The 23,951-nt window shown below is 47.5% G+C and overlaps 1 protein-coding gene and 1 non-coding gene across 22 annotated transcripts in view; one reads left to right on the forward strand and one right to left on the reverse strand.

The window, feature by feature from the left end:
- CELF1 (CUGBP Elav-like family member 1) overlaps positions 1-10,572 on the forward strand; it is a 72,363-nt gene extending 61,791 nt beyond the window's left edge. For 15 of the 21 annotated variants that reach the window (XM_060104732.1, XM_060104735.1, XM_060104727.1 and 12 more), the window contains 6 exons: positions 86-214; positions 891-1,004; positions 1,738-1,923; positions 4,680-4,823; positions 5,267-5,433; positions 8,785-10,572. In XM_060104732.1, coding sequence (XP_059960715.1) covers positions 86-214; positions 891-1,004; positions 1,738-1,923; positions 4,680-4,823; positions 5,267-5,394 — 701 coding nt within the window. In that variant the 3' untranslated portion in view covers positions 5,395-5,433; positions 8,785-10,572. The remainder of the gene's footprint in view (positions 1-85; positions 215-890; positions 1,005-1,737; positions 1,924-4,679; positions 4,824-5,266; positions 5,434-8,784) is intronic. The other 6 variants (XM_060104733.1, XM_060104715.1, XM_060104722.1 and 3 more) reach the window with 1 other exon arrangement.
- LOC132494554 (U6 spliceosomal RNA) lies at positions 2,624-2,730 on the reverse strand. Its single transcript, XR_009533130.1, has one exon. It is a non-coding gene; the product is annotated as a U6 spliceosomal RNA (small nuclear RNA).
- Positions 10,573-23,951: the final 13,379 nt, after the last annotated feature.

Raw genomic sequence — 23,951 nt, forward strand, 5'->3', positions numbered from 1 at the left:
CCTTCTGCCAGTGTGCACGGTCATTGCTGGAGTGGATATGAGGCACCCTTATCTGCTGGCTGATCTCTTGCTTTGGATGTTGCAGGGTTAAATGCAATGCAGTTACAGAATTTGGCTGCACTAGCTGCTGCAGCTAGTGCAGCTCAGAACACACCAAGTGGTACCAATGCTCTCACTACATCCAGCAGTCCCCTCAGCGTACTCACCAGTTCAGGTAAGCATGTATAATAGGGGCCAGTGTGCCCTTGTGTGCCTTGGGCAGAATCCCAAGAGAGGAGTATGTCATTCTGGAGAGTAGTTAACACCCATTTCCAAAGGGGTCAGATCATGAACAGTAAATTTTCAAATGTCTTTTTTTTTTTTTAATTAATTAATTAATTTTTGGTCTTTGTTGCTGCACTCCAGCTTTCTCCAGTTGCGGTGAGCGGGGGCTACTCTTCATTGTGGTGCATAGGCCTCTCATTAAGGTGGCTTCTCTTGTTGTGGCACGCGGGCTCAGTAGTTGTGGCTCACGGGCTCTAGAGCACAGGCTCAGTAGTTGTGGCGCACGGGCTTAGTTGCTCCGTGGCATGTGGAATCTTCCCGGACCAGGGCTCAAACCCATGTCCCCTGAACTGGCAGGCGGATTCTTAACCACTGCGCCACTAGGGAAGCCCTCAAATGTCATCTTCTGACTTAAGAGAAATCTAGTAGTTTTTAGTTTGTTGTAATCATCACTTGCTTCTATGTCCTGCAGGGACAGTTATCAAAATCAGTAGCTGGGGGGAAATATCAGTAACTGAAAAACCTCTTTATAAAGAGAATACTTGAGTAACATAACTTGTGCTTTGATTCCTGTTGACCTGAGAAGGTAAGTGTTGGTCTGAGTTTAACTCGTGGATGTCTGACAGCAGGGTCCTCACCCAGCTCCAGCAGCAGCAGCTCTGTCAATCCCATCGCCTCCCTTGGAGCCCTGCAGACACTAGCTGGAGCAACAGCAGGCCTCAACGTCAGCTCCTTGGCAGGTGAGGGCCAGTCCCTGGATGTCATGGAGCCATTCTTTGTGCAGATAGCACATTTTAAACAACTCTGGTAGGGGTGCCGTTAGAATGAGTGATTGGGGTGGCCCAGTGAAGTTAGAAATGATCATGGGAGTTTGAGTCAGACCTGAGTTAAATCCCATCTCTGCCCCTTAACTACCTGTAACTTAAGACCACCTTTCTAAGGTCATTTTCTCATCTATGAAGTGGGAATAGAATACTTTGAGCGTTATTAAGTTAAATGAGAACATAGGTAAAGTGCTGAGCACATTACTTAGTACAGTGTCTGGCAACTAGTACATGCTTAATAAATGTTAGCAGCTATTTTGATGATAGGATTTGCCCACATCTTGTCATAGACTATATGTATCCCTTTTAGTCTCCAGTCCTGGGACTCTTATTTTACCACATTCCAGCTCTTTGTGAGAAAATGGCAGCAAAGCCAAAGAAAAAAATGGGGCAAGTTGTATAAGTGGTATCACTTCTCGCACAGGTTGGAAGAAGATATTGGGGAGAGCCGCACCTGGGTGTGGCATTTTTAAATGTCCCCATTAGCCACAAGGCCTGGTGAGTGTCCTAAAATCTGACCAGTCAGAGGAATATTCCTCCTCAGGGAGAAGCTAAGGAGATGAAAGGGTGTTCTTTGGCATTTGTCTTTGGCATCACTTGAGTCTTTCCAATCTGTTAATCCTGCTCTTCCCCCCACCCTCACCCCAAGGGATGGCTGCTTTAAATGGTGGGCTGGGCAGCAGTGGCCTTTCTAATGGCACTGGGAGCACCATGGAGGCCCTCACGCAGGCCTACTCGGGGATCCAGCAATATGCTGCGGCGGCGCTCCCCACTCTGTACAACCAGAACTTGTTGACACAGCAGAGTATTGGTGCTGCTGGAAGCCAGAAAGAAGGTGAGTGCCAAGGGAAACTGGAGTCAGGGACATGGGTGGGTGCTCCATCTGACCAGCTCTAAAAAGCAGGGCAAAGCCCCGGAGAGCCATGTAGGTGGTCAGGCCAACACTTCTCTCTTTTTTTTTAAACACTCCTCTTTGGCAGTATCAAGGGTAGAGTGAGAAACTGTGGTCTGCTTTCTGGATGCGGCTCAGGTCAGAACCTCTGTATTCTCTCCTGAGATGGGGCTGCAGTTCTTAGATGAAGAAACATACTGGCTTTATTGTGTCTGACACCATTTGGCAGTCTGCAGTCTATTTTTTTGTTTGTTTTTGTTTTTTACTGGGGTGTAGTTGCTTTACAATGTTGTGCTAGTTCCTGCTGCACAGCGAAGTGAACCAGCCATATGTAAACACATATCCCCTCCCTTGTGGATTTCCCTCCCATCCAGGTCACCACAGAGCACCAAGTAGAGTTCCCCGTGCTGTACAGCAGGTCCTCACTAGTTATCTGTTTCATACCAAGCGGCTGTACATATGTCAATCCAAATCTCCCATTTCATGCCACACCCCTGCCCCGCCCCCCCAACTGTGTCCTCACATTTGTTCTCTACATTTTGTCTCTATTTCTGCTTTGCAGATAGGTTCATCTGTACCATTTTTCTAGATTCCACATATATGTGTTGATATACGATATTTTTCTCTTTCCGGCTTACTTCACAAAAATGTGGAACACTTCACAAATTTGCGTGCCATCCTTGCCCAGGGGCCATGCTAATCTTGTCTGTATTATTCCAGTTTTAGTATACGTATTGCCAAAGCGAGCACTGGCAGTCTGTTTTTGTTAGGAAGTCTTCTCTGTGGATTATAAATCTGTCAGAGGATATCTTCTGTCTAGGTGTCCCTTTTAGCTCTGTCATTTGGCATTTTCCTCACTTTCTGATCTATGCTTTTCCTAATTGAGGACACACTGAAGGGTGATGAGACAGGAAGAGTTATGGCCCAGGGGTTGATGGAGTGGGAAGTGTGTGCTTTGACATAAATGGTATTAATTCAGGAGAGGCTTTTTAAGCAGAAAGAGGCCTGAAAGTGGTTTGTATGAATAGAAGGTGCTGCCAACATCTCTGTGCTCATATATGACTGGGTTTTCTTAACCAGGAGCTGGCAAGATTTAAGCACTAATGTAGGAAAAAGACAAGTATCCTCTCTTGCTTTAGCAGCAAGGAGCCTTGGTGCAGTGCATCCTTACCGGCTCTGAATTGGACATTTATGTGCCCTAGGATGTGGTAGTGGGGGAACTGATGGAACTCTGGAGATAGACAGTAAACAGAAGCATGAGGTGTTCCAAATGGTGCTCTGGAGAATGATGAGCAGGAAGGAGGAATAGAAAGTGCCAGAAAGATAGCATTTTATATAGAGAAGGAGGTCTCTCTAAGTTGACGTATAAGTAAAGACCTGAAGGAAGGAAGGAAGGAAGCAAGCCATGCATGTATCTAGAGGAAGAAGAGTAATGGGGCAGAGGAACAGCAAGTGCAGAGACCCTGAGGCAGCAGTGTTCTGTCTGTTTGACAACAGCAGGGAGGCCAGGGTGGCTGGAGACTGGCTGGACTGCGATTTTCTGAAGACGTGCTACATATATACAATGGGATATTACTCAGCCATAAAAAAAGAATGCAATAATGCCATTTGTAGCAACATGGATGGACCTAGAGATTACTATACTAAGTGAAGTAAGGGAGGCAGAGAAAGACAAGTATCATGTGATATCACTTATACGTGGAATCTAAAAAAATGGTACAAATGAACTTATTTACAAAACAGAAAGAGTCTTAGATGTAGAAAACAAACTTCATGGTTACCAGGGGGAAAGGGGGTGGGGAGGGATAATTTGGAAGATTGTGATTGACATATACATACTATATATAAAATTGATAACTAATAAGGACCTACTGTCTAGCACAGGGAACTCTACTCAGTACTCTGTCATGACCTATATGGGAAAAGAATCTAAAAGAGTGGATATATGTATATGTATAACTGATTCACTTTGCTGTACAGCGGAAACTAACACAACATTGTAAATCAACTATACTCCAATAAAAATTTTTTTTAAAAAGGCCTCTTCTTTGGTCAGGAAATCACTGAGTGTAAATGGTTGAAGAGGAAAGCATATTCTAGTTTTGAGCTTAGCTGTTTATCATAGGCACATTTAAAAAATATGTTTTTACTGAGGCACAGTGGTAAATGGTAAATGGTAAATGGTGGCACGTAACTGCCACCACAGATGTAGAACATTTCTATCACCCCTAGAAATTCCCTCATGTCTCTTTGTAATAGGTCCCTGCGCCACCTGCCTCTGGCAATTACCAATCTCTTTGCTGTCCCTATAGTTTCTAGGCACAATTTTGAAACCTGTTTTATTTATAATCTCTACCTCCTTTTCTGTTGTTCCTCTACAACCCTGTAGTCTCTGGTTTTATTGCACCACACGCAAATCTGCCTACTTACTGTCCCAGCACACCATCCTCCCACAAGGTCGAATTCTGACCTTTGTCAGTGAGACAGAGCGTGGGAATGGTGAACGGGAAAGAGGGCAGGAACCTGTTTCAGGGATCGCCCTTCAGCTCCCTGCTTTGTATTTAGAGAATCTGTTTAGTTCTCCAGGTGAATTTCTGTTTGTTGGGATGCTGAGAGTTTTAACATAGGTGGAAATGAGAGTCGGTGCAGGGGATGAGTGTGCTTGACACTGACCTGTTCAATCAATGGGGATTTTGAAGGTCCAGAAGGAGCCAATCTGTTCATCTACCACCTGCCCCAGGAGTTCGGAGACCAGGACCTGCTGCAGATGTTCATGCCCTTTGGGAATGTCGTGTCTGCCAAGGTTTTCATAGACAAGCAGACAAACCTGAGCAAGTGTTTTGGTATGTTGGTGTTTCTTCTGGTGTCGGGAGGGTTAAGTATTTTTACCAGCTAGAAAGAAAGAGAAGGGGCTGATAGCAGAAAGAGCTGAGTTTGAGTTTATAGTTTAACTTAGCCTTTGGCAGGTTACATTACCTCGTTTTGAGCCTCAGTTTTTTCATTTCTGTAGTGGGAATGATGATTTCTACCCACACTGTCACTCCAGAGGTAAAAATAATGTATGGAAAATGGCTTGGCCAAAAAAACTTTAAGGTACTGTGTAGATGTCAACTGCTACTGTTAGGAACCTGATTTATTTCATGTGATATAATTTCAAGAATTCTTGTCCCTGCTGAGAAAAATTGGGATTTGAGACTAAGCTCATAAGGTATCTCTTGCATAAGGAAGATTGAGAATCTTCCTGCCTCGTTATGCCCCTCACCTAGGCTTCTGCTTGGACACACAGGTTTTGTAAGTTACGACAATCCTGTTTCGGCTCAAGCTGCCATCCAGTCCATGAACGGCTTTCAGATTGGCATGAAGCGGCTTAAAGTGCAGCTCAAACGTTCGAAGAATGACAGCAAGCCCTACTGAGCGTGCTCCCCTCTGAGACTGGAGTGAGAGGGTCTTCTGGTAAGTGGGGGAGGAGCACCCTTAATGATTCGAAGCCCTAAGGCTGTGTGTTGACAGCCCTGGACCCTGATCCCTGCCACTCTCGCAGGCACAGCTTGCCCTGAAGACTCGGCTACTGCCTTCTGTGGGAATTTCGCTTCGTACAGAGGACAAGTTTGTGCTTTGGTTTCCAGTGTTTTACTTTGGAGTTTAGGTGCCATATCCTGAGTTTTTTTTCTTTATTTAAAAGTTTGCTGTGTTTGTAACCAGTGTGTTGAGAAGGACCAACATCAAACTGCCCTGGGGCGGGGGAGGGGGAGTGGAGAAACATTAAAGAAGAAGGTCGGAATTTGCCCCAAACTACCCAAAGAGAGAGGACTGAGCGAAACAAAAAATTGACCCCCAGAATCTTCCTGAGCACGAGAGTGGGTGAAATGAGAACTGACATCCAAGAGCTTTTGGGGGGTGGAGGAGGTAGGGTTGGCTTTGGAGAGTGACAGTGACTTGACACCCAGCAGCCCCGGGAGCTGGAGGCTAAAACTCCTCCATAGCTGCCTTCTGTGGAAATACTGAGTTCTTGCCACCTATTTTTTAGATTCTTGTCTGGGATTTCTGCCCCTCTTTCCTAAGAAGGGGCTAACAATTCTCTGGAAATAAAGCACCTGTTAAATTAGCCTGACATATGCAAAAAGCAGGGATATATCACCCATTATCAGCTTTCCCAGCCAGCCGTTGGTGTTGGATTGGCCCTGCCCTCCTGGCTGGTGGCTGTTAGGAAGCAGCAGCCGGTCAAAGAGGTCGTTTTTAGTTTATTTCAACACCAAACTATTAGACCGTGGCCCATTTCTACCAGGTCCCTTTAAAGAAGCCCTCTGGGGAAGACACTGTCTGGTCTCTTCTTTATAGTTGACCACAGCAAGGAATGTCTCTTCCATCCCCGGCCACAGGTTTCTCACGAGGGTAGATCCAAGAAGGGTTTACAGCATCTAGTTGAAGGGAGCACCTCTCCTGAGCAGAGTGATCAAAAGCCATCAAGCTGGGGGAGGAGGAGCCTGCTTCTTGGTGTACCTGAATCCTAAGGTCCCTTTAAGCCAGTGCTGCGTTTACCAGTGGCCAGCACTCAGTACTTAAAAGGATTAAGAAATCCATGTTTGCCTCCTTGGTTGAGATGTCCCAGATGTAGTGTCAAAACGGAGGCAGGCCCCTCTTCTGCCCGCTCCAGCCCCACCTTCTGCTCTTGTCGACAGAGGAGACAACAGGACGTTTACAACCTCCATATGGATTTAGTGTTCATTTACCTCAGCATCACCTTGTTCGTTTTTGTCCTTGTGCTTACAGTTAGCTCCCTGCTGCCTCCCACAGGTCTCACTGCAGCCCTTGCCTGTGACCCACACAGCCTCCGGGCTCTGCCTCTGCTCCCAGAAATGCTGTGGGGGTGGAGAGCCAGAAGGGACACGCTGTTGGGAATGTGTACCTGGGCAGAGGTGGCCCTGTTAATATACGATCTTAGCCAAGGCCAGGGGCCGGGTCCCTGGGATCTTAAACCTCACAGACATCAGTCCTGACCCCTAGCAGCAGAGGTGAGATTAAAGGGGTTGGTTTGCTATTAAGTCAGATGGGGGCTCTCTCCTTGTCATGCTGTCCATTTGGGCCACAGACAGGGATTGACTGTCTTGCTGTTGTGCAGGTAGTTGGTGGTATTGGATTATCCCATTGAAGCTGGGACAGCTGTTCCCTTCTCATAGTGATAACTTGGGTGTGTTGTCCTCTAAGAAACATGATGAAACATACTTCTTAAGCTGAACCACGTAAACTTGAATTCCACGCACTGGGAGAAATGTGTCCTGTGTTTCAAGGATAAAACTGTTCCAAAGGCTTCCAGGGTCATGATGGGATTTTTTAAATAAATGCAAAAAATAAAAATAAAAAAGAAAAAAGACAACAAAAAAAGAAAAAAATGCTAGGTTGGGGAGGCGCTGTTCTGAATCCCAACCAGCTGGAACCAAGAATGTCGTTTCTATTTTTATAGAAGTTTTATACAGCTCCGGGGTGGAGAATATTTATTACCTAAATTATATCTCTGGAAAAGGCCAGGATTTTGTAGAATCCAGAATGTGATTGTTGTACACACAGGGTGCTGTGTATGATTGAAACTACTGACTTTCTGTGGCCGTTTGCAGCCCAGCTAATCTGCCAGAGGGGGAAGGAGTTAATGCTGTGAATTGGCGGAGGAGAGAGCTGTGCTCCCCAGGGTGCTGCCGGTGCTGTGATCGCTGACCTGTTCTGTCTTCCTCCTTGGCCACTGTGGGGTTTTCCAAAGCCCAGAACTCCACTCTTCTTCCCACTTTCTTCCCTTTCTCTCCCCCCTCCCCCAGTTCACTATTATTTGTACACGGATTTGCCCTGGGCTCCGGGACCTTATGAAACCCCTTCCCTATTGACATGAAAGGTAAAGGTGTAATTAGCCCACTTTGATACCACACTTTGAGGTTTCATACCTGCTTGTGGGTTCTTGTTTCTAAAAGGAGCGTGCACCTCAGCAGGGCCCTGGGCTGCCACAGCGGCCAGCTGGTGAGCCCAGCCACTTCCCTCTGTTCTCTTGTCCCCCGCCCAGCGAATTCCCACAGCAGTGCTGCCCTTGAGCACAGTTCTCTCCCTAGGCCAAAGATGGTTTTGTGAAGAAGCTGCTTCCCTACAAGTTTCATGGTGTGAAAGCGTCAGCTCGGAGAGTGGAGACTCGCAGTCAAGTCTTAAGCAGCCCTTTTCTGTTGTGTGGGGGTCTCACGTGTATAAGTGTGTTTTCTGCTGTAGTTCTGTTTCTTACTTGGGTTTCATCATGAAAGTGATTTGCCTTGAATGCAGCCAGACACTGTCTCCTGGGTCCAACATGAGCAGCCAGGGCCTGCGTGGAAGCTAAGAGCTTGGATTTCTGGGAACAAAGGGCCATCCCCATAGGACTGAGGAGAAATCCTGGCCCTCTTCTCTGAAGAATTCTCCCCAGCCCAGCCTGCAACTTTGACTTTCTCCCTGAGTCTTGAGCAGGAGTTGAGGGAGAGGCTGAGGCTCTGCTCCACCAGAGAGACCTTTTCGGATGTGTTTGGGCGCTTCTGGGGAAATCCAAGCCTTAGGTTCCCTCTGTCTCTGGCAGTTGGATGTTTTCTTGGTGTCCTCCATGTCCTTTTTTGACTTTTCCCTGTGTCCATTGTTAGCATGTGCAAAAGTTCCCTGTCATTACCCAGCCCCTACCCCGCCCGCCTCCTCATTTCAGGGCTGTACAACAGTGAGTGTTCCTGTTCTCTCTCTCTTTGTTTGGATGTATTGCTCTGTGTAACTCAGTGGGTCTCCCTCTTTCTGGTTTGTTTTTTTTTCTAGATTCCTGCCGTTTGTTCATCGTTGTGCCTAAAGCATGTCGATGTGGCGTCAAGTACATCGTCCAAATCCCTGTCTCTTCAGCTTCTCTGATGCTTGAACTCTCACCTTTGACCTTGTGTTGACCTTTGATGCTGACGTGTATTTTTATTATGTTTGTTTCTTTCTTTGTTTTTTCTTTTTTCTTTCCTTTTTTTTTTCTTTTGTGCTGCCAAATTGGTTTTGCTAGAACGACTGCTGAAGGGGAAATATTTAAACTTGCATTTGAATATAAAAAAATCTATTTTTCTAGAACTTCATAAGATAACCACTTGATTTTGTGATTCCAATTCTTTGTAATTGTCTTCAGAGCAGCCCTACTAGCACATACCGCGTGGTGTTTGTATTTCTGTGAACACACAGCCAGTCTGTTTCTAGGCTTTGTTTCTCTGTGTGCTTAGTTTTAAAGACAACTTTGAAGTAAACAATGAAATAAAAGATGTCACTAAAACCTTTGAGGCTCCTGAGCACATTTTGCTGATATAGTTTGTGGGGCTTGAGGAGACCGCATGTGTTCCTATTTTTGTTTTTCTGAGTTCTCAACTGCAGAAAACACCTGAATCCTTTTTGACCACCGGCTGCAGTTTGGGCCCCAGCCAGCCCTTTTTCTTTTGTGGTTCTTCCCTGGAGCAACCCTGCCGGGAGTCTGCAGATCCCTTTGGCCCCTTCCCCTCAGCCCTGCTGTGCCCACCTCCATGCTTCTTCCTGCAGTCTCCACAGCAAAATGTGATGCTTTGATTTTTTTTGTTTTTGTATTGTTTTTGTGTTTTTGTTTTGAATTTTTTCTTTTCCTACTAAGATTATGCCCAGAAAAAACAAGTTTTGCATGTTTCCTGCTGTTTCTTCACACCTTCGTATATATCACCTTCACCTCTCTGTTTTCTATAGTTTGTGCAGAAACTGACCGATTTAAAAGGGTTTCAAAGAAGCTGTTTTAAATTGATGTGGGGTAATTTTTTTTTTCCAAGATTGTATTATTTTTATTTTGAAGTGGCAACTTTCTCCTCTATTGCCCTTAGAGCGTTTGCCTGTGCACTTAGACTGTCACCTCATACGGCCTCCGGGTCTCGGCAGGGCCTTCAGGAGGCCGGTTGCTCTGCTCAGAGGCGGGTGGGAAGGGGGTCCAGAGAGGCACAGGGGCAGAGGTAGAACTCAGAAGGCGGCTGTGGGTGGGCGAGAGGCTAGTGAGCACCCTCAGCGCCGAAGAAGGAGGGCGCTCTTAGCCACTCGCGGGAGGCCGTCTGCGCCCGAAGTGGCAGTACATCTGTAGCGCTTCTCCTAGGTGACAAGCACAATACTACAGTCTTCACACTGTTTACAGCCCTGGGCACCAGCCACCCCACACTGGCTCCTCACTGCAGCTCGGCTCTTGGCTCAGCTAGTGGGGTGGGGGTTAGGGCGGGTTTGGTTTTGTTTTTTTGTTTTTGTTTTGTTTTGTTTTTTAATTGGGTGAAGAGCCAAATAGCTACTGTCCCTGGGTGCCAGGCAAGCCAGTTCCTTGGTTCCCTGAGGGGAACTTGCCCTCCTCTCTTGTGGCACCATCCAGCCTCAGGGTCTTAGGGACTTGAGTAAGAATGTGAAGGGCAGAGGGAGAGGTCAGAGGAGATGAGAGGTCACACGATGGATCTGTGGAGGTAAGAGGTTGCAGAGGGAGGAGTTTGGGATAGATCCCACCCAGGCCTAAGCTGCTGGTGGGTGAGAGAGCTGCGAAGTAGGATTTCCAGGGAAGGATGGAGAGGGGTAGCCGAGGGACTGGGGGGAGGGGGGTGGGAAGGTAGAAGCACTGTTAGCATCATCCATGCTGGAGTTGATAAAGGAAGGGATCTCGGCAGAGTTTCTGCTCTGGGACCTGGCGGGTTGCCTAGTATTATGCTTGAAGCCACTCTTACTAGAAGGAAAGGGCGGCCAGGTGGAGACCCAGTGTATGGTAGGCTGCTTAATTTCTTCGAAGGGGTGATTGGATGGAAAGAGGCCAGGAACCCCAGCCTGAGCGAGACTGCCGTGCACCCCACAGTCTGACTGCACAGAGCTGCCTCTGTTGGCAGAAGGCGCTGAGGCTCCCCTTCCTGTGTATTCAGAACCCATGTTTGCCAATATATTTTGCTTTCAATTCCAAGAGGAGCTCTGGGAAAACCTGTGGATAAAACCAAATGCCAAACGTTGGACGTTGTTTCCTTTTCCTTTTCTCTCTCTGATTGTTTTAATTGTTCTGTGGTGGTTTTAATGGATTTGAGACCCTGGAGCGGCAGCTGCCTTTCTGATTTCCAGCTGCTTTTTGTGAATAATTTAAAAAGAAAAAAAAAAAGAAACTTTACATTTTGGAGACAAACCTGTGTGAGTTTTTTATTGGTACAAACGTTGTATTTAACACTAGGGGTTTTGTACAGTTTTTTGCCTTTTCTACTAGAAAACAATGTAAAGTGATTTCACAATGTGAAGAGAAAAAAATTGCCACTATGACCAAACGCACAGTCTGTTCTGCAGCAACAATGGGATTCAATCAACTCAAAGTCGTGATTCAGCCGTAGAAATGCTTTTTCTTTACCTTGTTTGAGCTTTTCCTTTCTTTCCTGTTTTGATTTGCAAAAGAAAATGTCTTTTTTGTGTGAACTTGTGTTGTACTATGTAGAAAATTATGAGTTTTACTTTAATGGTTTAAAAAAAAAAAAAAAATGGCAAGAAGAGCCCTTGTCGCTTTTCTGACCTGATCACAGAGTTTGTGTAGTGGATTAAAAGAGAAAAAAAAATTGTTACCAGTTTCGAGCAAGGGAGTATGTGTCTAAAAGGAATCTCCTTCCTTTTCTGTGTGTTTTTCCTTTTGTCCCAATGGGGAACCTAAATCTGTTTTAATTGCACAGACACACGGACAAAAAGTCATTTTGTATCTGCCAAGTGTGGTACCTTCCTTTGTTTATTTGCTATTAAACTGTTTGAGAAGAACTGACGTTGTCTTCAGAGTTACTGATTGTTGGGGTAGGTGGCAGCCCGGGGCTGGAGGGGTCGGCGGCACTCCTGAAGAAGGGGTGGGCGCCCCGGAATTACCCGTTAACATGCAGTGGGGCCACCCCAGGCTCCCGAAAGAGCAGAATTTCTTCTGCTGGCCCAGGGCTGTGAGTGCACGTCCCTTCCTGCTGTGGAGTTCCTGCACCTGGGGAGGCAGCCAGCCAGCACTGAGGCCCAGAGCGTGGGGCTCTTCCTCTCTAGGTCTTCAGCGCTCCAGACCAAAGTGCTGCAGCTCCTCTCCCCTCATTTGGACCTCAGAACAGGGTCACAGAAGGGCACTTCTAAGATTTCTTGGGTTTACAACTCAGTAATTCTAGGTCACTCTCATTGAGTGAGGCCCATACTTGGGCCTCCTCAAACCTCTCTGAACTGCAGATTCAGTCAGCCCCTGGGCCAGGAGTCCCGGGCCCTCTGGCTGAATTATAAGTTTGTCTGCTCCTTACCCGCCACTGCCATCCTCGTCCTCCGGGAGGCCAGTCTTTGTGAAGCTGGTGCCTGTCTAGGGGCATGCAACCAGCAATGGCCTGTGGGTGGGCCAGGCCTCAACCTTCTCATCAGAGTCGCTCTGTGTGGGGTGTGTCTGGGGTAGCGTTTCCCAGTGGGGGTTGTACTGGGTACTAGCCCATGAAATGTTCATGCAGTAATTGTCCTAGCTAATGTTCATTGACTGTTCACCACCATCCTAGTGCTGTGGGAAACACTCGATACACATTATATGCTCTAGTCTTTATAACGCCCCTGGGAGGGAGCTACGGTTTTCATCCCCATTTAGCAGATGAGCAAGCTGAGGTTAAAAGAAATTGGGTTGTGGAATCCCGTGGTGGTCCAGTGGTTAAGACTCCGTGCTTCCACTGCAGGGGGCACGGTTTGATCCCTCTGGTCGGGGAGCTGAGATAACCTGCATGCTGCATGGCATGGCCAAATAAATAAATAAAAATAATAAAAATACTTTATTTGAAAAAAAACGGGTTGTTTAAAAAACATTAATCCCAACCTCCCCCCCAAAAAATAGCCAAAGTTACTATTTTTTTATGCCGTAAGTTTATTTACAAACGTATCTGGTATATTGAGTTCAACAGTTTGATCCTTTTTTCAAAGAGAGTGCACCTCTTAAAATGCTCCTCTTCATATCTGTCTCATGGATTCCCCGCCCCCCATCCCCACCCCCCAACCCAAGGGCTTGTGGGATCTTAGCCCCTGGACCAGGGATTGAGCCCCAGGCCCTCGGCAGTGAAAGCGCGGAGTCCTAACCACTGGACCGCCAGGGAATTCCCTCATGGATTACTTTTTAAGCAGTTGGTGTCTTACTATAAGGGTGCAGGGCTCCCCTGGTGGCGCAGTGGTTGAGAGTCCACCTGCCGATGCAGGGGACACGGGTTCGTGCCCCGGCCCGGGAAGATCCCACATGCCGCAGGGCAGCTGGGCCCGTGAGCCATGGCCGCTGAGCCTGCGCGTCTGGAGCCTGTGCTCCTCAAAGGGAGAGGCCACAACAGTGAGAGGCCCGCGTACCGCAAAAAAAAAAAAAAAGAAAGGTGCAGTAAATCGAGATCCAAAGTGCAAAGTCATCATAGCCAGTAACCGCCACTTGTCTTCCACTGAAAATGGCAAATTCTTCCCTGGACTCTCCTCCTAGTGGCTCCTATGGACCACAGAGGTTGTGAACCTCCAGATGCTGTATCCCAGGCGCGGAGACTGAAGGCAGAAGAAATGGCGGCAGCACACCAAGACCTCCTTCCCTCACGACCTTGTTTCCATGTCCAAAGTTACTATTAGATTTCATTAAGTCTTTTTCCTACACACCTTTTAAAAATAAGACTGGGATCAAACTAAAAAGAAGAAATTGGGTTGCTCCTGGAAAGTGGTGTGCACTGAGAGTCAAAGCAGGTCTGCCTGACTTCCAAGCCCTTTCTCTTAACTACTTACTCCCAAGGAGAAGTAACTCTGTAAAAGCAACTCAGTGTGCTTTAGTTAACCTACACAGTCTCATCACACACGGTTTACGTGCTGTCCTCTAGGCTCTAGGGAAGGGACCTTTGAGGGAGCCTACAACTCTGTGGCTCCCTCGGTGGTGCATCGTTTCAGCTTTGCCCTCAGAGTGACTGTCTCAGTGCTAAAGGGGTAACTCAGTGCTCCCAGTTGTTGGTGTCATGGTGCTCCTGCAAGGTGCCACTTCCCGTGAGGACTGGAGTGCTTCTTAAACGTCACTTCTGCCACACAGTTCTTTCCTAGATCTGTTGCCACCGAAGCTGTTCTTTACCTCGTGTTTATTTTAATTTTTTTTTTTTTGCATTGTGGTAAAAATACATATAGCAATTTTCTATTTTAACCATTTTTAAGTAAACAGTTCAGTGACATTTAATACATGCAGTGTTGTACAACCATCACCACCTAATGTTTTAAATCAACTTGAAATCCACCTTTTTTAATTTCACCTCATTCTGACCATTAGTATTTGTGAAGTTACAAGTTTGGTGTCCTAATTGTAAAATACACATTATTTTAAAATACACATTGGGGCTTCCCTGGTGGCACAGTGGTTAAGAATCCGCCTGCCAATGCAGGGGTACACGGGTTCAAGCCCTGGTCTGGGAAGATCCCACATGCCGTGGAGCAACTGGGCCCGTGTGCCACAACTACTGAGCCCGCGTGCCACAACTAGTGAAGCCCACACGCCTAGAGCCCGTGCTCTGCAACAAGAGAAGCCACTGCAATGAGAAGCCCACGCACCACAACGAAGAGTAGACCCCGCTCACTGCATCTAGAGAAATCCTGTGCACAGCAACGAAGACCCAACGCAGCCAAAGATAAATAAATAAACATTTAAAAAATGTAAAATAAAATACACATTAAGGGACTTCCCTGATGGTCCAGTGGTTAAGACTCCACACTTCCACTGCAGGGGGCACGGGTTCGATCCCTGGTTGGGGAACTAAGATCCCGCACACTGAGTGGTGCAGCCAAAATAAAATAAAATACACATTAAGCTGCATAACCATCAGTATGTATAAAATTTCCATGGGGTGGCTTCTCAGATCTGTTTCACACTTTGGGGAATTGGGTCAGGGTGGAGAGTCAGGGGCTTCCCCATGGACTCCCTTCCTGTACCTGCTTCCTTTATGAGTAGAGGGTGGTTGAACCAGAGATTGTCTCCCACTTAGCACAGATGTTCTGTAACTCACGATTGAGGTGGTAGATCTTCGTCTTAGGACTCCTGTATTCCTGAGATAGAACTTGATATAAAAATAGAATGAGGACTTCCCTGGGGGTCCAGCGGTTAAGACTGTGCGCTTCCAGTGCCGGGGACACAGGCTCGATCCCTGGTCAGGGAGCTAAAATCCCACATGCTGTGTGGTGCGGCCAGAAAAAAAAAATGCTAAGTACAATTTGAATATCTTCCAGTTTAACATCATACTTAAAGGCCGTTGTTTCTCTTTAAAATTTACCAAAAAAAAAGGGACTATGCCAAAGGTACTATTTTTAACCTAAAAAAAAATTTAGACTTATGCATCTTTATAATCATATATCTGTGTCTTAATTAAACTATTTCTTCTAAAAACCCACATGCAGTCACCTTTTATTTTTGAATAGATTCCTTAGGCACCTAATTGCCGCACTCCTGGTTCCCGGCTTACTGGCTTTCTCAGTCAGTACACAGCCTCCCTAACTCTCCCAGTTACTTTACATGCTGTGCTCACCTGAGCATCTCAGTCCCTGATGAAGAAAAGCCATCAGGAAGGAAATGAAAGAGCAGGTTTGTTCCTTCACCTCTGGGAATGTCAAACTAATGTCTGATAACATTGTCCTTCCAGGAGGGATCATAGATGGCTTTTTTTTTTTTTTTTTTTGCAGTATGCGGGCCTCTTCACTGTTGTGGCCTCTCCCGTTGCGGAGCACAGGCTCCGGACGCGCAGGCTCAGCGGCCATGGCTCACGGGCCCAGCCGCTCTGCGGCATGTGGGATCTTCCCGGACCGGGGCACGAACCCGTGTCCCCTGCATCGGCAGGTGGACTCTCAACCACTGTGCCACCAGGGAAGCCCCATAGACGGCTTTTTCTTGCACCTTCTGCCTTTTTCAAGCTCTTTCCTTCTCTCTGGGGAGTCCTTTCCAACCCCCTCTGCCACCATCTGGTGTTTAATTTTTTTTTTTGCATACATTGGCTTTCTCTTTACTGGTAAAGGCTCCAGCTGTTGAGAGGACTGTTGTTCTTTTCAATCAAAGTCAGATCTTGGGATGGGGAAATGAACACATTTCAGCCGGGAACGGCTGTCCCAACACTCCTGCAGCCAAGTCTGTAGGACCTTGGCCCTGCTTCCCTCCCCACACCCCCATCCCCCCATGCAGGGTCCCAGTGACCTGAGGCCTCCTGAGGTTTGGGGTGTTCTTATACTGTCTGATTGAGGTATAATTCACACACTATACAATTTGCCTACTTAAAGCATCCAGGTCTGGTTTTGAGTGTTGTGCAACCATCACCACAACCTAATTTTAGATCATTTTTATCGTCCTAGAAAGAAACCCCATACTCATTAGCAGTCACTCCCCTTCCCCCCCTCATCCCCATTCCCAGCCCCTGGCAACTACTAATCCTTCTGCTCTGTAGCTTTGCCTGTTCTGGATTTGTCATATAAATGCAGTCATACAGTACATGCCTTTTGTGTTTGGCCTTCACTTAGCCTTACCTCCTGAGGCATTTTCTTCTTTCCTCCCCATGCTTGAAAACTGCTCACAGCAGTAGCCTCGGACCACCTGCTCCTGCCGTTTCTAGCCCTTTTGAGCTCGTCTCCTTGCAGACCAGCCGTGTTTCTGCAGCGCCCTGTCCCTTCTACTTCTCCCAGCCCCTCCTGTTACCTGCTGTGTCATCTGCCTCTCCCTGAGTCTGGCAGTCTTCTAGACCTACCTGCGTTGTTCAGTACGATTACCCATTAGCCACTGTAGCTACTAACTAAAATTAAAAACTTCATCTCAGTTTCACCATGAAGCCACATGTGACTAGTGGCTATCATGTTGGACTGCAGGACAAAGAACATTTCCATCATCACAGTCGGTTATGGTGGTTGGGACTGCTCTGGAGAGTTACTTTCCTTTTAAGAAAACAGAACAGCTACCATTTATGAGTTGTAGCCCCTGTACTAGTGCACCCAGCAACGGGCAGCATAGGGAGATGGAGACTGAGACAGAGACACTGCAGTTCTTCTCTGTCACAGCTATACCAGGAGAGTTGGCTTCTAACCCAGGTCACCCTGACTCCTGCAGAGCATATTCCTCTGGGAGTGAATGGTGGACCTTGGGGGCCCTGGTTTAAATTCCACCTTTAGAGTGGAGCTTCATGAAGGCGGGGACCGTGTACGTATTGTTCTTCACAGGAGCCTTAGGGGCTGGTAGATAATAAGCATCAAGGAGACGTTTAATGAGTGAGTAAATGAACAAATCTCAAAAGATGACAGTTGCTTTTGTCCAAGAGCTTCCGGACATGCTTTTTCCCCCAACTACATGACATTCGAGTTTTATTTAGAAATTTCCATCCACTCCAGAAAGAAAGGGAATAACTTATTTTCACGCCTGTTTATAGATTACTAGCTACCAGCCAGTACCCAAATTCTCTATAGGCCGTCAGTGGCTGTGAAACAAATGATGGCCAAGTCCGTTAGAGCCACTTTACAAGAATTCTGCTAATACAGCTTCCTGCCCCGTGAGGAAATTGGTGGAGGGGCACCTACGTGTGGTACTCCAGCCCTGAGAGTGCCACCAACCTGGTCATTCCTGAAGTGGATAGTGCCCAGAGCCTGGGGCTTACATGACACAATGACTTTTTTTTTTCAAGTTAAGGTTTGAGGGTTTTTTTTTTTCCCCAAAGCATAATGTTATAGACGAGGACTTAGTGTGTGGTGGGAAAAGCTTGTGTTTAGGAGTCTCTTAATCTGATTGTAATACCAGCTGTGTGACCTTGGGCAGGTGACCTGATTCAGCCTCAGATTCCTCACCTGCCAAATGGAAATGAAAACACCCACCCAGCAGGGCTGGGAAGATGAGAGAGTGTCTCCAGCGTTTAGCACACTGCCACCCTTGGCAGACATGCTCATTCAAGTCGCTAACGGCCCTAAGTACATCAGAGTTAGCAGTGAGCGTTTCCCCATCCCGTAGCCCGTTGATAACTGTCAAACAGGTGGGGGAGTACGCTTCCAGAATTTCTCTCTATATACAAAAATATGTACACATATAATGATGTTTGCTAATAAAAATGAGATCATGCCTTAATGTACAGAATGTTTGCATTTTTTTTTCAGTTACTTTGTCACAGGCACCCTTCCATCTGGACATGTACACTGGAATCTACCATTTTCACTTTTAGAGACTACATAGCATTTCATGGTTTCTCGACTGTCCTATTGGACACAGGTTATTTCTAGATTTTTCACTATTATAAACTGTAAGAGCCAATTCAAGGAAGGTTCGGGGACTTCCCTGGTAGCGCAGTGGTTGAGAGTCCGCCTGCCGATGCAGGGGACACAGGTTCGTGCCCCGGTCTGGGAAGATCCCGCATGCCGCGGAGGGGCTGGGCCCATGAGCCATGGCCGCTGGGCCTGCGCGTCCAGAGCCTGTGCTCCGCAACGGGAGAGGCCACAACAGTGAGAGGCCCGCGTACCGCAAAAAAAAAAAAAAAAAAAGAAGGTTCAGGAGTTCCATTAGAGGGGCATTAGTGCAACATCTTGTTTTCAAAGCAAGTTCTTATTTTATCGTCTCATTTGGTTTTCACAGAAACTGTCAGAAAGGTAAAGCTCCATTTACAACTAGGAAAACGAATTTGTCGAGAGGGACAGATGTCCCAAGGATCCCGCTAATCGTGGCAGAAGGGGCCTGGGACTGTCCCCTTCAGTTACATTTGTTGTGCAGGGGCTATAAATGCAGGGGCCTGCAGGGGCCAGGCAGGTGATGCAAGCCTGCAAAAGGAGACCAATCTAAGATGACAAGTGACAATTGGCTCAGTGTCAAGGCAAGAATAGCAAGAGGTGGGGAATGTGGACGAATGAGAGACATTCTTGGTCTCTTGAGGCCAGACACCAACCACTTGACTTTTTGACATGCAGACTCATGGGCCCAGGGATTGCTTGAGCTTCCAGTCTTCAACAGAAGCAGGAAATGCCGATTCTTATATGAAATCTCCCAGATAACAAGTGTAGCCAACCAACTTGGAAATCATCAGCCCTTGCACGCTAGATTGTGAGCCCTGCTTCAGGCCCAAACTTCATTTTCTACTTTCGATTTTAAAATGGGAATCTAAAGTGTACCAGGCCACATAGCTGGTACCTGACACAGCGGTCACTTGGAACAAGCCCCCACGCTCCTGCTGTCCCATTACCCTGTGAGGTTAAGTGGCCCAGAAGAGACTCATTTTGTGACTCGCCCTCCCGGTTCCGGGGGCCTTTTGTCAGCCTTCATTGCTGGGCTTTGGTGAGCAGGGCTTGATTTTGTTCACCTTTTCCTTAGCCTTCTTTGTATACATTTCTTCTGCTCACCCAGGCCAGAGCCTTGGACAGCATTCCCAGTGGGCTTGGGTGTGTCCGATGAAAATCACTGTGATTCCTGAAGACGGCTGTCCAGGTCCCCTTCACTTTTCTCCTTCTCCTCTTTTCCGGTACAGTGTCATGGTTAAGAGTAGGACCACTAGAGTCACACTGCTTGGGTTCAGTCTCTGCTCTGTCCCTAGGTCGCAGTGTGCTCTTGGGCAGGTCGCTTTACCTCTGCGTGCCTCCCAGTTATCTGTAAACTGAAAGAAATGCTCAGCTTAGGAAATGTTAGTTGTTACACTTCTGTTGGTCTCCTCTCACTTTGCCAGGGGCTGTGCAGGTGCTGGTGGTACAAAGACCACACCGTTGCCCTAAAGGAGCATGACCTTGACCTAACTGTGTGCAGTGGTCAGCAAATTGCTGACTCTGGGGCAGAGGAAACTGTCAAGTTTTTGAGTTCTGCAATCATTCGCGTTCCCAGGTACCCGTAAGGCTGTGGTTCCAGATTCCTTTGGGATGCTGAGGCAAACTGCCCACCTCCCTTCCCTCCTGTCAAAGACTCGACTCCAACTCGTGCTGGTCTACAAATGGGAGAGAATCTGCTGGCTCCTCAGCACTTGCCCTGTGTGCCCAGCTTCCTTCCCCTCTGGAGGTTAACTTCAACCCAGGACCCACCTTCCCAGCTGAGAGGAAGATCCCAGCCAACTCTCCCGTGCAGGCGGCTCCCTGACTCTCCCTCGCTTTCCCAGCTTCCTGTGGTTCCGGTTCAAGAACACTTCCCCTGGGGCGTCCCGGTATCCTTGTCCAGTCCCAAGGGCCCCTCCTCCATCCCCTCGACCTATGCTGAGCATGCACCCCCGCCCCACTCCCAGATTGCCCCACTCTGGACCCATTTTGCTCGCAGTAAACAGGAAGTCATCTCTGCCTCTACTCAGGACGAGGCGGACAGGGCAGATCGGCTGTAAGCCTGGAGCGGTTGCTTTAAATTTCAAAATTAAACTTTCACTTCTCCCCTTTTTTTCCCCCATTAATTTAACATATTTATTGAGTGGCCACTGTGTGCCAGGTCTTGCTCTGGAGACATAGTCAATGATGAATCAGATGAAGTCCCTGCCCACACATCTGAGTGGGGGAAACAGACACTAAGCCAATAACCTCATTAATGAATATGATAAATCTTGTATCAGAATGGAATGTAATTCTCTATGAGTGTAATAATAAGCTGATCCACCCCAACTAGGACTTAACTGGGCAGAATGTCAGGATAGGGACCACGAGGGGCAAAGGCCCTGGGACAAACAGGTTGGCAGTTCCTCACAAGTTGAACACAGAGTTACCTATGACCCAGCAATTCTACTCCTAGGTATATACCCAAGAGATATGAAAACATATGTCCACATGAAAACTTGTACATGAATGTTTATAGCATCCTTATTCATAATAACCAAAAAGGGAAACAAACCAAATGTCCATTGACTAATGAATGGATAAACAAAATGGTGTATTGAATACTATTCAATGAATAGTATTGAACCTTAAAAACATTATGCTGAGTGAAAGAAGCCAGTCACAAAAGGCCATATGTTGTATGATTCCATTTATATGAAATGTCCAGAATAGACAAGTCCATAGAAAGTAGATTGTGGTTGCAGGGTGTATTCGTTTGCTCAGGCTACCATAACACTGTGCAACGGACTGGAGGGCTTAAACAATAGAAATTTATTTTCTCACAGTTCTGGAGGCCAGAAGTCAGAGATCAAGGTGTTAAAAGGGTTGGTTTCATTCTGATGCCTCTCTCCTTGGCTTGTTGATGACCCTCTTTTTCCTCCTGTGTGTGTCTATGTCCTGATCTCTTCTTATGACACTAGTCATATTGGATCAGGGCCCCTTCTAATGACCTCATTTTACCTTTTTAAAGATGGTGTCTCCAGGGAATTCCCTGGCCGTCCAGTGGTTAGGACTCCGTGCTCTCACTGCAGAGGACCCGGGTTCGATCCCTGGTCAGGGAACTAAAATTCCACAAGCCAGGTGGCACAGCCAAAAAAAAAGATGGTGTCTCCAATAAGGCACATTCCGAGGTTGGGGGGTGCGGTCTACATATCAACACCAACCTATGAACGGGGGCACAATTCAGCACCCCATAACACGAAGGAATGGGGGGTGACTGCTAATGAGCACAGGACTTCTTTTCAGGGTGATGAAAATGTTCTGATATTAGAAATTTGTGCTGATCAATGCACAAATTTGTGAATACAGGCACACCTCGAAAATACTGCAGGTTTGGTCCCAGACCACCACAGTAAAGTGAACATCACAATAAAGCAAGTCACATGAATTTTTTGGTTTCCCAGTGCATATAAAAGTTACGTCTGTACGGGCTTCCCTGGTGGCGCAGTGGTTGAGGGTCTGCCTGCCGATGCAGGGGACGTGGGTTCGTGCCCCGGTCCGGGAGGATCCCACATGCCGCGGAGCGGCTGGGCCCGTGGGCCATGGCCGCTGAGCCTGCGCGTCCGGAGCCTGTGCTCCGCAACGGGAGAGGCCACAACAGTGAGAGGCCCACATACAGCAAAAAAAAAAAAAAAAAAGTTACGTCTGTGCTATATTGTAGTCTATTAAGTGTGCAATAGCATTTATGTCTAAAAACACAATGTTCAGACCTAAACTAAAAAATCTTTTATTGCTAAAGATACTAACCATCCTCTGAGCCTTCAGTGAATCATAGTAGTAACATCAAAGATCACTGATTACACCTCACCATAAGAAACATAATAATAATGAAAGAGCTTGACATATTATGAGAATTGCCAAAATGTGACACAGAGACAAGAAGTGAGCATACGTTGTTGGAAAAACGGTGCCGATAGACTTGCTCGATGCTGGTTTGCCACAAATCTTCAATTTGTAAAAAACAAAATATCTGCAAAGTGCAATAAAATGAGATGTGCTTGTATACTAAAAGCCAGTGTCCACTCTGAAAGGACAAATTTGCCCTGGGGCAAGAAGGAGTCTGGTTTGCAGAGAGGGAAGAGAAAGATGGGGTGAGTCAAGCTGGTGGGGATGGCAGGAGCCTCTCTCAACCCCATAAGCCCCAGTACTTCACTGGTCTGCTCCCTATATAAGACTTTGCCCTTCTCCAGTGTGTCTGGCATTAAAACTCATTGTAAAGCACTCTTTCAAACTGGGACTGGGATTGGAATTGGGTATGTTTTAAACCTTCAAAGACCAACTTCTGTTCCTCATGGGCAGTTTGCCATGGAGCATACGGACGCAGCTCTAGATAACCTCTTGCTTATTGTCACATAGTGTTTCCTGTATGTCAGGCAGGCACTGTTCTAAGTCCTTGTCACTTACTAAGTCATTTAGTTCCAGCAGTCCAGTAAAGGGACTTCCCTGCAGTCCAGTGGTTAAGACTTCGCCTTCCAATGCAGGGGGTATGGGTTCGATCCCTGGTCAGAGAGCTAAGGTCCCACATGGCTCGTGGGCAAAAAGCCAAAACATAGGGCTTCCCTGGTGGCGCAGTGGTTGAGAGTCCGCTTGCCGATGCAGGGGACACGGGTTCGTGCCCCGGTTCGGGAGGATCCCACGTGCTGTGGAGCGGCTGGGCCCGTGAGCCATGGCCGCTGAGCCTGCGCATGCGGAGCCTGTGCTCCGCAACGGGAGAGGCCACAGCAGTGAGAGGCCCGCGTACTGCAAAAAAAAAAAAAAAAAAAAAGCCAAAATATAAAACAGAAGCAATATTGTAACAAATTCAATAAAGACTTTAAAGAATGGTCCACATCAAAAAGAAAGAAATCTTAAAAAAAAAAAATCCAGTAAAGTAGGAACCATTATTCTCCTGCCCAAAGTCACACTCCCCATACAGATAATAAACGGCGGAGTCAGAATTCAAACCCTGGCAGCCTGGCTCCAGGGTCCACGCTGTTACCCACCACACTGTGGGGCTCATAGCAAGCCTGTGGGTTAGGGTTTATTAGCCTATTGCAGCCTCAATTTACAGATGAGAAAACTGAGGCCCAGAGAGGTGAATGACTTGTTGGCTGGGGTCGGACTGTGAGTTAGGACATGTTGGGATGGTGTGGGCATGTGCACGGGTAAGGGACCTCGGCGCCCAGTGACTCACAGGAACAGAGCCTGGGGTCGGTGGGTCTGGGGGGAAGGTTGGGATGGGGAGAGGCCCCAGCCTTCTGCTGCCTGTGTGCCCAGCCTCATCCCTGATTCTTCCAGCTCTCAGCCCACCCCTGGAGGCAGCTCCTTGGCAAGGCTACGGGGACGGCCTGCCTGGCCAGGAGGCTCAGGGCCAGTGTCAGAGGTGCTGAAGAGACGCCCAAGGGGATGCCTGGGGGGGGGCAGGCACCTTCCTCCCAGCTCGGGAGTGGGTGTGGCAGAGGCCCCGCGTGACCTTGTGGCTGACATTCCTTGGCGGCCACGTGGCCCCAACTGGCAGGGACAGCTGCGGACAGCGACGGACCAGCTTTGTTCGCAGGGTGGCGCCTGCTCTCCATCCAGGCCCTGCTCCTTCTCGGGGCTCGGTGGGCAGCTGGCGCCGTGGGTCCCCCGCCATGAGTGTCTAGAGGCACGGAGCCACCAGGGTCTCTCTGGAGGGGGCTCGGGGCGCTGGGAGG

The sequence above is a fragment of the Mesoplodon densirostris genome, chromosome 7 (assembly GCF_025265405.1).
Source record: "Mesoplodon densirostris isolate mMesDen1 chromosome 7, mMesDen1 primary haplotype, whole genome shotgun sequence".
Taxonomy (NCBI): Eukaryota; Metazoa; Chordata; class Mammalia; order Artiodactyla; family Ziphiidae; genus Mesoplodon; species Mesoplodon densirostris.